The sequence below is a fragment of the Cornus florida genome, unplaced genomic scaffold (genome assembly GCF_030987335.1).
Source record: "Cornus florida cultivar Cherokee Brave unplaced genomic scaffold, ASM3098733v1 CherokeeBrave_3.0.0_Hap2_Chr05, whole genome shotgun sequence".
Taxonomy (NCBI): Eukaryota; Viridiplantae; Streptophyta; class Magnoliopsida; order Cornales; family Cornaceae; genus Cornus; species Cornus florida.
The window spans coordinates 109,118,402-109,132,943 of NW_026775575.1; the positions used below are offsets into that span (position 1 = coordinate 109,118,402).

The following is a 14,542-nucleotide window of genomic DNA, read 5'->3' on the forward strand; positions in this document are numbered from 1 at the left end:
TCGGTAAAAAGGAAAAGGATTTGAAGTTCTGAAGAATAACAAATTAAATATCAAACTATATGGATTATTCTCGAATGAAGTAAAGCTGTCTTTGAAAAATTGTTGAATTCAATCACAAGATATATTTCTTTAAACTTAACAGCAACCCATATAGAAGTGTCATCACTCTGATACAAAATTTCCAGTTGGATCTATGATCCTCTCTTAAATATACCTGATTAGTGTACACTCAGATCTGTATTGCATGTGTAGTAGTATGTATATACAAAAGTAAAAATAAAAATAAAAGAGCAAAAAAATTGGCAGAACTATATGATTGGGATTTTTTATCCCAAATATTGTACAGCAACAAAGACGATAAGAGAACTAAATTTTAGTCCGCAATTGTGCCAATAAACTCTGCATGCTCTCAAGCTTCTGACTCAGTTGTTTAACGTTGGTGAGATGCTGTAGAGAAGATTCTGAACCACATAATTCAGTGGTAAGAGCCGCACATTTGGCCTTTGAATCCAGGACCACCTCTTCAAGTGAAGCCACTGTTGATTCCAAAGTCGGAGTCAGGCTTCCACTGGTCACATTCAAAGACGTATTGATCCCGATACTGCCAGCACTACCACCATTTCTAAGCTTTTCCGGAGTGAAAATCTTGTCAAGTCCCTCACTTCCTGCAGTCATCAATTCTTAAAAACTATCAATAACCCAGTAAGGAGTACAACTCCATCAGAATCTAAGCCATTCCAGAAATTCAACCGATAGGCCATGAGAAGTGGGGAAAAGACAGTAAAGCTCAAGAAAGTGAGGAAAGAATTATGCAGTTCAAGGTGGAACCCAAACTCCAGGAGCTTCAATTGTCAAGAGCTTGTATCACAGTTTCAAATATAGAACAATAAAGTTAACAAAAATCTGAACCGTAAGGTTCTTTGAATCCTATTACCAAACAGAATTTTTACAGTGCTCAATCTTACACACGGCAATTCGATGCAGTATTTTGATTAAGTTAAAAGAATCCAGATATTGGATATCCAAATTCCAACAAGCAGGTAATTTTGTGTTCTACAACACTACTCAAATGACTAATAGACCCACATCCCATGTTAACACTCTTTTACTATTCGATTAAACCCCATGTAAGATCCACCCTTCTGAGTACCCACTAAGACGCTATATTTAAGATGCTATATTTCATTGACAGTATCATAAAGCTACTCGATTGACACTGTGACATTCAAACAACTTAGTGAAAGGGGGGGAAAACAAAAAACAAAATACTAAAATGGAGAGGTTTTTTTCTCAAAATTTTCATGCCACACCTCACAAAAATACATGGAGACTTTTAAGTTTTCCAGTAAAAACTGATCTTCCAAACAAAACACTAAAATGGAGAGGTTTTTTTAAATAAATTCATGCCACACCTCACAAAGATACATGGGGAAACTTTCAGTTTTCCAGTAAAAACTATCTACAGTTTTTAATTTTAAATTTTTTTTTTTTTTTGGGTAAATAAACTGAGCCACAGTTTCTATTTCAGGATTGGCAAAGTGAGCCAGTATTAGTAGTAAGCTAATTTATGAACAGAGATAACGTTTTAAGGTCTTAGAAAGACTTGAATCCAGGACTGGTGAATGATCCAAGACACAACAATAGATATTCACAATTGTTGATTTATTTGTGCTTGGTGTTCTTAGGCAAGGTATCTTCTACTTTTTCCTTATGCTTAGAGATTTCCTCAATTTCTTTTATCAATTTTTGTCAATCAAATCTAGAAACTAATAATGTTAATACTTGTCTCAATTTAATATACAGTTCCACTTATGAAATATCTAGATATCTCAATCTTAACCCTTTGGGTATTTATAAAGTGACTTCCTAATTCAAATTAGACTTCAAGGTTTCAAGGCTGGTAGAGAGCAGAAAGAAATAAATAAAGAAATAAAGATATTGAAAATACCAAGGTTGCTTAGTTGATTAATGGCTGCCTGGCCAACGGACCCTTCCAGCTTGAGTACCCGCAGGACTCCAGCAGCTATTCGACCCATTGAGTCGACCTCAGACTTGCACAAAAAAGCAAGGTGTTGCAGTTCGTCCTTTGTCACAATCGCCTCGATCTACCAAGTAAAGATCATTGTAACATGGCAATTCTTTCATAAGACAAATTAATTACTTAACAAATTAAATCTTATTACCGGCTGCTTCACAGAAAATCTCAAGTTTTCCACCACCCACTTGGCCATTTCATCGTCACCATCATCTTCAGAGACAACTATGTCAGCATCAAGATTTATACCACATGTCTCAACAGTTTGTTTGAACCCTTTTGCAGGTATACCATCTTGAACCATTTCCTTCCGTGCCTGGGGCTTTAAGGTCTGCAAGCCTTCCACACCTATCTGCATGCATCCATAAACTGTATGATATCTTGTAAGGAAAAAGAAATTATTGATTTAAAATCAATGCAAAAATGGGAAAGTAATGGTTATCAGCAAATCCACTTAGGAGACAATAACTGGTCACTAGGAACTGATGGTCCTCCGTTCAGGCTGATATTATTTCACAGCAAAACCAAACCAGATCTAGGTTTAAAGAACTAGCACAACCCATGCCCAAAAGCAATATAGTCAATCCAGACCCAACCAAACTCCAAAACTCTAAAAGCACAACACTAAACCCATACCAAAGCCAACATTATACTTCTCAACCATGGGGTGAAGATCAAATAAAACCAGACTTTCCAACTTCAGCTTGGGTTTGCTGACTGCTGGGAATGACCCGTTTGGCATAATGACAAGTGACAAGGTTGGAATTACGTCAATTGCAGCGTGGTCCAATCACGCAGAATCTCAACACCCACCAATGTGATAGTTGTTTCCAATTGCCAACCCAGAACCGTAACGACATTGATAAACCAAAACCCAGCTTTGTGAAAGACGAATTCGGCAGGACATTACCACTTCACTTTTCATGAAAGAACAGAAGTCCCAACAACCCACTTATAACGAAATAACCGCCCACTACGAACAAACTTGAAAACAAACAGATTAACCAAACATAGCAAAGGACAGAAGTCTCAACAACCCACTTATAACGAAATAACCACCCAGTACGAGAAAACAAACAAACCAACCAAACATAGCAACCTTTAGTATCTTATCTAGGCAGTACACTAACCTTGTCAGATGGACACCAGCAAAATGTTGTAGAGACATCTAGATTTATTCAACTCATGTAGACTAAATATTAAACAAAACTAATGCACCAAAAAAAAAAAAAAAAAATCCTTGAAATTTAATTAAATTCAATTTGGATTTAAGTTGTACTATTAAAACCTTAAATCATTATTTGTATCTCAAAAACCAACTTAGCTTTGAGAAAATGAAATAGATTCTTACCGTGACCAATTCAATGGGAAATTGCAGTCTTCCAGGAAAAAAAAATTCCTTGAAATTTATTAAAATTCAAAGTGGATTTATCTTGTATTATTAAAACCTTAAATCATTATCTGTATCTCAAAAACTAACTTAGCTTTGAGAAAATGAAACAGATTCTTACCGTGACCAATTCAATGGGAAATTGCAGTCTTCCAGGAGATTTCCCCTTGCCATTTACCAAATGTTTTGGACTACTTTTTGCTCTCACTTGCAAACGCTGGAAAGTCGTGTGCCAGCACCTCTTTTCTCTGCCAAAATCAGGATTGCAGAACCACCAACTTTCTGCCATCTCTTGTGCACCTTCGAGAGCAAATAACCAATCTTTCAATTCTATGCATACATCCACATCATCCGGTGTACCCAAGTGCAAGAACCCATTGTCTCTCCCATCTCCTGAATTTCCATCTGGAGAGGAGAAGAAAGAAAAGGTGGAGGAGGATTTAAGATAACTACACTCAGGAAAAAGGTATTACCGAAGATAACACGCAAAAAATATAGCATATAAGATGAGAAAATTTTCAGTCCATACTCTCTTTGAGTTCATCCACAGTCAGAGGAGATGCCTCAAAAAGTTTTGACAAAGGCCCTGCAGATAATCTCTCTAGTCCTTTGGAGAGCCCCTCCCCAGGACCACCATCAGGCCCAAATATTCCAAATCGATGCAGCAGGGCTTCAGCATAATTCATTCCACCCCCAAGGCGAACACCAGCAATACTAGCTGACATACTCAAACTATGGCACTCCATATCCCGTGCATCATATGGAATGACTTGCACCATGCTTATATCTAAAAATGGAACAGAAAAGGCATTGCCATTTGAATTACGATTCCTTCTGTTTTGCACCCAAAAGACAGCTCTCAGTTGGGGATGTCCATTCCCAGATATCGTCAGACCATTTTCATTAGAAGTAAACACACTGCCATTCTCATGTGCAAAATTTCCGTCAGTGTCTGCACATTTCACCTCAATACTCTCCCAAACTAATTTGGAAGAAATAGCTACTGCACCACCCAGGGTTCTATGAGTAACTTTGATAAATAAATCTTCTCCAACAAACTGAACCAGAGGCATTCCTTGTATAGCAATAGGAGAAGATTCCAGAAATCTTAGCTGGAGGTCCTTCACAACTAAGCTTACAGCAGTATCACCAGGAACCTTCTCAATCAATCTTCCACCCAAAGATTCATATTCATTTCCTTTTTTCTTCGGTCGGTTACTTTTTCCAACTGCAGCTATATTTTCAGCAACCCTACCAAAGTAGGTATAGAGATCCAGCACAAAAAACAACTGCTCAACCGAAGTGTTGGACACATATTGTTGACAAGCAACTCCTACTCTGACAATACCTCCTGGAGGAGGAACATTTATTAATGGGCACCCATCTGCAGTTGCCATTGCTACCTCAATACAAGAATCTTTCAGCTCAACACATCTCCATGAACCTAAAGACGAGATATGGGAACTTTGAACTCCTGTTGATCCATCAAACATCTCTAGAGACAAACTAAGGAGAGAAGCTCCAGTTGTCCATTTCTTCTGGCTAGCATCAACAGGTTGATTTTCCCAGAAACAGAAGCAAGCAGCGTCCTTTTCCAGATTCAGTAGCTTGAGTTTTAAGGAAGGTGACTCCGAAAAGAATAAATTCTCGATATGAAGATTCGCTCCGGTGAAGGAGCTCTGAAAAGTAATGTTGCCATTGCCAGCAGGGTATTGTGGTTTTGCCATCTCCAGAGGAATGGTGATATCTATTTCTTTGAGATTGAATATGAGGGAGTTAACTGAAAATTCCGGTAAAACAGCGCCAGGGTTGACAACAATTCCATCAGCTAAGAAGGAAGATATTCTCAGACAGGATTCTTCATGAAGATAAATCTGGGTAAAGAATGGGGAGAATGATATTAGAAAGTAAAACAATCAGAACAAACAAATGGTATGAGGTTTTTTATTAAAATAATAGATAAATACCATAAGAGGTTGACAGTTGATAACTGTTTGTGAAGCAAAAGATGGCGGGACTGGGGATGGCTTGACCTGAAGAGAATGGAGGCATATTAGAGGAACACCCTCATTTAAATGCCACCACTGGTCTCCTAATGGATATATTGGAGGACAAAAGTTCTCACCTGCCCATAAAAAACAGAAGAAAGATATCAACTTTAAATGAGACATCCAAGTGTACCAGATTAAGAGCCAACCATTGGGTATCTCCCTTGGGAATAGATGGACAAATTAAAGAATACCAAAATCCGGAATGCCCAAAGGATCTATTGTAGCTTCCTGCACCGACGGTTGCACTAAGGTGTGTGGAGGGCGAGAAAACACATCCCTGCATTTAAACCAATTAACCCAAATCAACTAAAAGAAGAAAGCAACATCCAATTATATGGGGTGTTCCATATAACTCATACTTGACATATTCTCTGCTCGGTCACAGTATAATTATGCGCCTTTTGCTTTCCAGTGAACCACCCACCAATAGAAGAAAAAAAATGCTTTTTAAACTTTACCAACAAAGATTGGCCAAGAATTATGAAAATAGACTGCAATTTTTCACATATACAGAACATAACCATTTCATGATAACTGCCGAAAGCTAAATAATATATTAATAAATAAATCAGCACTAATAAATACCTGAACCATGTTTAGCATTTACAAACATATAATATTATTCCAAATAAAAACTGCTAAACCTTCAAGCAGCACCACCAGACAACAAAATCAAATTTATGTATGTGCTTACTAAAATCTCAAAACCTGATTGGAACTGTGCGAGAAAATTAACAGGCAACAGATGTATGGTAAAGTGGACATGCAATGCAGTATACCTTAAAATTAATCCAGCTAACATAACTTGAGTCAAGCATTTCGCATTTTCTCCATCAGAAACACTTGCCTGCAATAAAAGTGCAACATTATATGTAAACTTGAACTGCATAAAAGCCCAGAAATCATACAAATAATAATATAGAACTGCACAAGAACCCAAGGGAATGCATAGCCACCCACAGCAAAGGTGTCAATCTTATTGAAGTGTCACAGAAAGATACCCGGGAAAGGTAAAGTGACTGCATTAAAAGTTCAAGCTGGAAATCTGCAAGTAAGACTGATTGTTAGCAGAAGATATGGCGAAACAACTCGTAGAGAACTTAAGATATAAAATAAAATATAACAAAACAAGAAAGAATCTAGACACATTTGAAAGGGAATCAAAGACAAACCAGCATCCTTGATGCGGAGAAATATGTGATCCACGATAATAGAGACTATAGAACGTCCTGCAGCTTCCGTGGAACGCTACGAGAGAGGGAGACAGAGAAGGAACTAAGTTGATATATGTATATAGCTAGCTTATGCAATAATGCTAAGTTTCAAATTTGGACAAAGGATACACAATAACATTGACTTGAACCTGTTGATCATTTGGATTCACATCTCCTCTATTTAGACAAACATATAATCCCGTCAAGAAGCGGAGTAGAGCACGTAACCCTGCTCACATTATGGTGCCTAGTCAGCATGCCATTCATGTAACTTACAAAAGATGCACTAAGAATGCAAGAAAAAAATATAGAACATTTAACTTTCCTGGTTCACTTAAAGCAGGGCAAACAGCTTCTGTAATATGCAACTTAACCTCAAGACCCAGTGGACTATTTAGTTCTGTCCTCTGTATTGTGATCTGATCATATAAAAAAGTTAAAAATTACTGATAAATAGCATTCACATTAATACTGATAGTAATTATTAGCTTAACATTGCTCTCTAGTGAAAAGCAAAGTTCACTAAAAATCAAGTTAAGTGTTAAATTATTTTTAATTACATTAGCCTGTCCCGATATTCCTTCAATGAATCGCTCCCCGCCAAAAAAAACTCGTTTTGCACCATCATCGTCTTTCCTGTTAGGTCCCTCTTCGGAGTATGCAGAATGAGCTTCCATGAGCATATCAGGATGAGGAAGGAGATCAATCGATAAATGTTCCCATTCAAGTTTCTGGTGGGGAAAAAATAGCACATTACGAACTGATATATATAAATGTGGATATTACAAAAATCTTCATTATTAGAAAAAGACAAAAACTAAAATTATAATTATAAAACAGACACGTTCAGGAGTAAGCACACATGATACAACAGCTGTGCTGAATGTGATTAATAACCAAAGGATGTTGTTAAACAAATAGAGTAGAGACCACCCTACCCTGCAACCCATAAATATATATAAATAAATATAATGTATACATACATATATTTATAAACGAAAACAAATGGCTAGAATAATTACTTTAAACACATAAATGAACTTTTTGTCATTGGAGAAATCCCTTGCTTCCTTAAGATTTACAACCTGTTACAAGTAATTGTTTCCGTAAGCAATTGTCCACTAGAAACCAGCTAAAAAAACAATTGTACAAGAATTCTACTGATATAACCTGCCAACTTTCATTTGTAGTATAGAGCAAGAGATTGCGTATAGTGATAGACGCCATAGGTGATGCCCTGATGAAAGAGGAGAAAATGAAAAGAGAGTGTCAATGAAGGGTAAGCACTGAAACTTGCATAATAAACAAACTTAGCCCAAGTACGGTTTTATGTGGATAATGCTTAGATCCTTCTGACAAAATTAAGCAAAATAAAATATAATCTTCAAGTGTAAAGAGCATCAGTTCCTATTTATGTGATGAATCAATATGTACCCCAGCGAATTAAGATAGACAACAAGCACATGAATTAGAATTAAATATTTAATTTAGATCAACACAGCAACATCTCCATTTAAAGATGATGGCAAGAGAAAGCAAAACTGGAGCGGCCCTCAAGTTACAATGTCAAGAATAATCGAAAGAAATTCTAAATTCTCGAGTTAAGAAAGGTTATCGGTGGTGTTCACCTTACAACTGAACAGATACATGATGGAAGGAAAAAATCAAGCAACCAGTAGAAGTAGCACCTATGCGAGGGGCTTTCGGCAGTGATGTAACCTAGAAGCTTTTCATCCAAAACAAAGTTTTTGAGTTGTTATGATTCAGTACCAACTTTATTCACACGTTTTTATTTTTTTATTTTATTTTTTTTGTTGTTTATGACTTCTGAAAAGTTTACAGTTTTTCACGATTTAGTTAATACCATATTTTTCCAAGGATTTCTTCTTCTTCTTTTATTTGGTTAATTGGCCTCCTTGAACGTGTTTACTGGTCCTTTAGAAGTTTAAAAGTACATATGTGTTTATAAGGAAGAAAGCGATAGAGGTGGCAAAGGAGGGGAGACCAGCACATGAACACAGAGTTTCATGTTAAAGGGAAAAAAAAACTTAAAACAAATATTGATTAAACATTCCATAAGAGACACACAAAAGCCAATATCAATTTTCTGAAATTAAAATTATATCAAGCTAATTAGATCTCAAATCTAAAACATGTCAGACCTAAAAATCAGAATTGGAATAACATCTTTAAAGTCAAGTATGAATAAGAGGTTTCTCTATGGAAATTTCATTTACCTCAGCACATATAGAACATAGACAATCAAAAATCAGAGGATGAGCAATGCAACAAAATGATGAAGTCAAAAGAAGAGATCCAAAAATTCAGGAAGCCCAAGAGTCAAGCTGATAAGTAAAAATAGAAGAAAGGTCCCACAGTTATTAATGTTACAAATTACAACAGGACCTTGAAGTTATCTACCCTTTATGTCATGATTGTAGCTTACAGTTCCTTTTTCATTTTCTCTTTTCTTTTCCTCTTCTCCTTGTACTGGAAGTGGTCATATTCATTTCTAGTCTCCTTGTACTGTGAAGGTATGCCTTCACTATCTCATGTACCTTTTTAGTTCTCTCCTTTTATAAAATATCCCCATTCAGAGAAAACAAAAAACAAAAAACCAAAAAACAAAAACAAAACAAAACAAAAAAACAGCTTACAACACGTTAACCAAACAAGCATTTGCAGGGAAAAGAACACACAATATGAAGTGCATGCTGCATAAAAAGGAGGTGACAGTTATTATCAAATGAAGCTGTAGAATATATGAACTTTCCAGATGAACACAAGACTTCACACAATACATCTATATGGGTTTGTCCAACAGTGCAAAAAATCCTGTCAAGTCAGCATAATGTTCCTTTAGCTGAATACCAGTAAATGCAGAAGCAAGGTAATATGAACACAAGCAGTGCAGCAACAATTGTAGACAGTCATCATTAACTTAATTTGTCAACTGATTCAAAAATAAAAAGTTTTGAAAAGAGTTCCATAAATTAGGTGAGCAGAACAGGTCAGAGAACATCGTTGAGGAGAGAGAGAGAGAGAAACAGAGAGAGATGCCTGCTTAGAACTAGATAACAGTTTTCATCACCACAACATCAATGACTTGAGAGTTGCTTTAGAATTGATCGCAAGATACTCATATGTTGAATGAAGATACCAAAAAATAGATTATAAGATATCGTTCGAATTCGAAAAGAAAATCGTCCTTCTTCTTGATCAAGAGGCCACTAATTGCAGCTGAGACGTTCTTAGGATGTATAACAAATTTCAGTTGAAGATAAAATTTATATAAAATTATAAATATAGATACATAGCTAATGCATTATTGCGGCAATGATGATGAATTCTTTAAAGTATTCTCACCACACATGTCAGCATGTATTTCTGAACCAACAAGCATTTATAGAATTAACCAAGTAAGTCACACCGGGGGAATCACTAGCTTGCCCCAACAGGATACAACAAAAAGCCAACAGGTTACAAGATTGTCATCAGACGTGCATGACCTATTGGAATGCTTTTAGCATGTAGTTGACCAGATAAAGGTTGATATGGTTCTTGGCAAAGTTCCACCAGAGCAGTGCCTTTCCCAGTTCCCATTCAACATTCATTCCCCTTGCATACTTCTACTGCCCTACCTAGATGATCAAGATTCTTATACACAAAGACTCAAAGTTCAGTAGCTAGTTACAAATAGTTGGCAGGGCAGCCAAGCAAATAATCTCCTCTTTCAGCATAAGGGTGCTTGGATTTGTTTAATAACAATTAGGAAACAATTAAAACGGAAATTTTTCATGGACTGGACATTGATGAGTTCTCTCTCCTTGTCCAGGTAGGTCATGAATTGTGTCAAACTATATCCAAACAACATAGACAACCAAACACAGATGTATAAGATGGTTGAGGCTACGAGGAATTACCAGGTTGCTCCTCCCCGTTGTCGAGCGCCTCCATGAGTTTCAAGTAGAAGATTGACAGTGTGCACTTCCACAGTCATTCCATCCGCAATCTGATAATTTAAAAAGTCAAACAGTATATTTCAAATCCAAGTGTCAGCACAATGGTGGTCCCAAGTCCATATAGGCCTGGTGTTACAAGGGCATTTGTCCCACATCGGATCCGGATGGGAAAGTGATTGGGTATAAATGGGTGGGTATGCAGCACTACCCAACAGTTTGAGTTTTTGGGTAAATAGGCAAGCGCCCACCCGTTACACCTAGCTTGTGGCCAGCAAGCCCAGAATAAAACCATATCCAGCCCAAGTGAAGATGAATCTTGCAAAAACTTTTTGTGCTTACGCATCAAAAATAAGAGTATAATCTGGTACAAGTATTCTGTACAGAGATACAATCTAAAGTTTTTTTTCTCACTGTGAAAGATATGATCTAAAGTTGTCAAGAAAACTGTCCAATCTGCAAGAAAACTAGTGCATAGCAAACTAGGCAGCATCCTTGCTTTTCAGGCCTCTTTGTCCTCCTATAAAGCTTATGTAAACAATAAGATGCTACTGAGTATGTGTTATCTAGAAAACAATAATAATCAAGCAAATAGGGGCATTTTTCATAGTTGACCAAGACAGCTAATAAACTAATGGAAGGGTTTGGAATGTGATAATATAAACAAATTGCCAGAGTGAAGAAGGCATGCAAACTCAAGGGAATGAGGTAGGCTTGCACAAGAAGAAAATTCGGAAGAGAAAAGTATTCATAATCCAAGCAGTTGCTTAGAAGGTCCTCTTTAATTAAAGTATAGCATCAATCCAAAGTTTTTGGATCACCGGAACAGTTTCAATAAAACATTTTTTTTAAAGGCTAGTACTTTGTGCCTTACACTATGCCAGAATATGTATACGGACTCACATTCTAAATGAACTGGCATAAATAATCCAATTGAATCTTGTCTACCAGACTGTAACTTACACAATATTCCCGTCCCTCCAACTCAAAACAGTTTCTTGCAAAAGATTATTCCAAGGATCAAAAATCATGCAGGCAGCAAATTGTTATAAAAACATATGTTAAATTTTATACTAATTAAGTGATAAATCATACCTCTATAGTTTTAAGTTTTCACGAAACACTAACCAATACAGCAAAAGAGAGAAAAACTTCACCAACGAGATACTCTTATTGATGCAATTTTCAAGTATTTCCCTCCGCAACATTGCATGACACCTCATCAAGAAAATAACAGCAAATGATTTTTAACACCATTGCCCTATTTGGATGTTGGAAAGAGCAAGAAAAGGAATAAGAAAGTTAAAATTAACTTCCTTCTATAGCATTATTGAACATTTTGCTTTTCTTTCACCATTTCTTTGCAAGTCCTAGATGGTACTGGTACATAAGAGAATTCCGTAAGTGATTACATGCTAGAGGTCCTACCAGTGAACAAAGTGCTATTATATGCTCCCTTGATTTAAAATAAAAACTAAGATAAAAGAAAAAAGAAAAGAAAGGAAGAAAGTGAGGTTGGAAGGCAGTGGGTGTTTTAACTGGGGTAGAATGAGTGGAGTAAGCAATTGCAAATTTTTGCTCCTCATTAAGAGAGAGATCCTAGAAGAATAAGGAACGCATAAGATATTGATTTTACATGTTATCAATTACTTCAATCCTCGCCCTTTAGCATTCCAAAGTTCTAACTAACAACTTTAAATATCTGTACTCAAGTCTTCTTAGAATAGAAATCCTTTCCAAATTTCAAAATGATCATGGTATCCACATCATGGAATGTAACTAGACATCTTTTTCCTTAAATATCTACTGTTTAAAATCCAAGGTAATACTATGAGCTCTACTGAAAAACATGCTGTCATTTACATCCCTTTCTCAATCACCCTTCTTTTGTTAAGCCATTAATCTTTGTATATGCCTTTTTTCCATTCTAGAAATTTCTTGCAACCAATAACAACAATTCGGGAACGGAAAAAGTTACAAAAATTTTGAAAAATGAAAAACACTTATATACTGTAGGTTTGGAAAAGAAAATTACCATATATTCAAGTTTTTGCTTCCTAGGTTTTCATAATACAAACTACATACCTGAATGCCAAATAGTGAAATTCAACTTCCCAAAATAAGACTAACCTTGTCAGCAAATCCATAACCTCCTCTTCCAGAGCTGGTGGACGATTGTGCACTGCAAGCGAGGTGAAAAGAGTAATACATTAAACCCTCCCAACAAACGACAAACTCTTAAATCCAGTCTTAAACATAACATGAGGCTGAAATGGAATTGTATTACCTGCTTGTGGTCCGACATTCCAGGTCATCATTCTCCTCCAGCACCACATCAAGCCTATCAATTTGGACAACAATCGGCTCTATTTGAACATTACTCACAGAGGGAAGCTTCAAAATCAAACCAATCAAACTCAATTAGGAAAATTACAAGAATACCCTACTGCAAGCAGCAATGACATATTAAATAAGGAACACGATAGTTAGAGCAGAAAGAATGTATTGAGGCCCTGTTTGGTTGGTGAGAAAATTATATTTTGGAATTTCATTTTCTGGGAACCCAATAATGACAACCTCCGATAAAAAGAGTGTAAAACAATACTTGGACAAAGTTAATGCTATAAAGACTCAAAATTTAACATTCTTATATTCCGATTTTTTTTTTTTTTTTTTTTTTTTTCTCAGCAACAAACAGAACACAAAAATCATAACAACAAAGTGTCAAAGAATGATCAATAATCCGAGAGTTCGATTAAATTAAGAAGTTACCAACCATAATCTCCAACTTTCCGACCTTCGCCGTGGTGACATTCAACGCCGGTGGCAACCCGAGACTCGCATGCAAAACATCCCCATTTAAATCTACCCAATTCCAACAAAAAATTAAAATAAGAAAAAAATCACATAAAATACGAAACGCTATGTTTGGGAGCACAGAATTGGTGCTTTAGAACTGGATTACGAGGGAAAATAGTCCAAACTCTAGGCTAATGTTCTCAAATTCCAATTCCAAGCATTGATTCCTTTCTTCCAAACACAACCTAAATAAAATTCCACTTTGATCTCTAGTTTAACAATAGAATTCCCCAAATTTCGACTAATTAGCAGAAAGAATAAGAACAACGTTTTACCTAAATTGGAAAGTTGTGCAGTGTGCCCCTGCAATTTGAACTGATCTCTGGTGAATGATTTGAGCCAGTACTTCAGCGTGTACTCTAAAGCTCGTGCTAGTATCGACTCCATTTCGAGATTATCACGTCGACTCAGGTGTTCTATAATTTTCCAGATCTAGGAGGCGCTTGGAAATGGAGGTGGCGGTGCCGGGAAATCAAAATGTTCGGGGCATACGGTGGCTGCGTCGTCGATGGGAGACCGGAAACCACCAGATCGTGGTTGGGGGTGGTGGCTTTGGGTCGGTTCGCGTGGTGTCAGAGAGAACTTTTAAGGTGGCAATATCAGGCGCATTGGGCTGTGTAATTCGCACGTGAGAAGATGGGTGCTGCGGTTCATGTGGTACGTGAGAAAGGGGATGATTGATGAGGGTGAACAGTGGGACCTAGGTTATTAAACATTCCGGTGCCTTTTCAATAATTGGCCGTTGATCACAGAAAGTGTGAAGTGACGGTAAATGATTAAGTTGCAAGAAAGGGAAAGGTTAATGAATGTTGAGAGGATTGTAGCCGATGCATCGGATCTTGGGTTCTGTGTCAGGAACAGGTCACAATGGGCGGATGACTGTCAGGAGAGGATTAATTTGTCGGTGTCGTTTGTAATGCTTCTGGGAAAACAACTTTTTATATTGTAGTACTGCACCAGTTGTTTTTTGGGACCTGTTTATCTTGATGTATATAACATTACAAAAAATTAAAATTTTAATATTTTTTCATTTT

General features: G+C 36.7%; 1 protein-coding gene across 2 annotated transcripts; it reads right to left on the minus strand.

Annotated features, from left to right (window-relative positions):
- Nucleotides 1–43: 43 nt before the first annotated feature.
- LOC132308464 (uncharacterized) lies at nucleotides 44–14,299 on the minus strand. 2 transcript variants are annotated; one of them, XM_059806547.1, is made up of 20 exons: nucleotides 13,784–14,264; nucleotides 13,426–13,514; nucleotides 12,937–13,043; nucleotides 12,780–12,831; nucleotides 10,614–10,702; nucleotides 7,861–7,927; nucleotides 7,713–7,775; nucleotides 7,251–7,421; nucleotides 7,015–7,109; nucleotides 6,840–6,918; nucleotides 6,649–6,724; nucleotides 6,478–6,521; nucleotides 6,256–6,323; nucleotides 5,668–5,753; nucleotides 5,393–5,550; nucleotides 3,955–5,299; nucleotides 3,547–3,830; nucleotides 2,184–2,387; nucleotides 1,949–2,105; nucleotides 44–665 (listed from the first exon to the last, which is right to left on the minus strand). In XM_059806547.1, exons 1-20 carry the CDS (start codon nucleotides 13,893–13,895, stop codon nucleotides 367–369), a joined length of 3,645 nt encoding a protein of 1,214 aa, XP_059662530.1. In that variant the 5' UTR covers nucleotides 13,896–14,264; the 3' UTR covers nucleotides 44–366. The 2 variants fall into 2 exon arrangements, with proteins under 2 accessions (XP_059662530.1, XP_059662531.1); XM_059806548.1 differs by lacking the exons at nucleotides 44–665; nucleotides 1,949–2,105 and having other exon boundaries at nucleotides 2,299–2,404; nucleotides 13,784–14,299.
- Nucleotides 14,300–14,542: the final 243 nt, after the last annotated feature.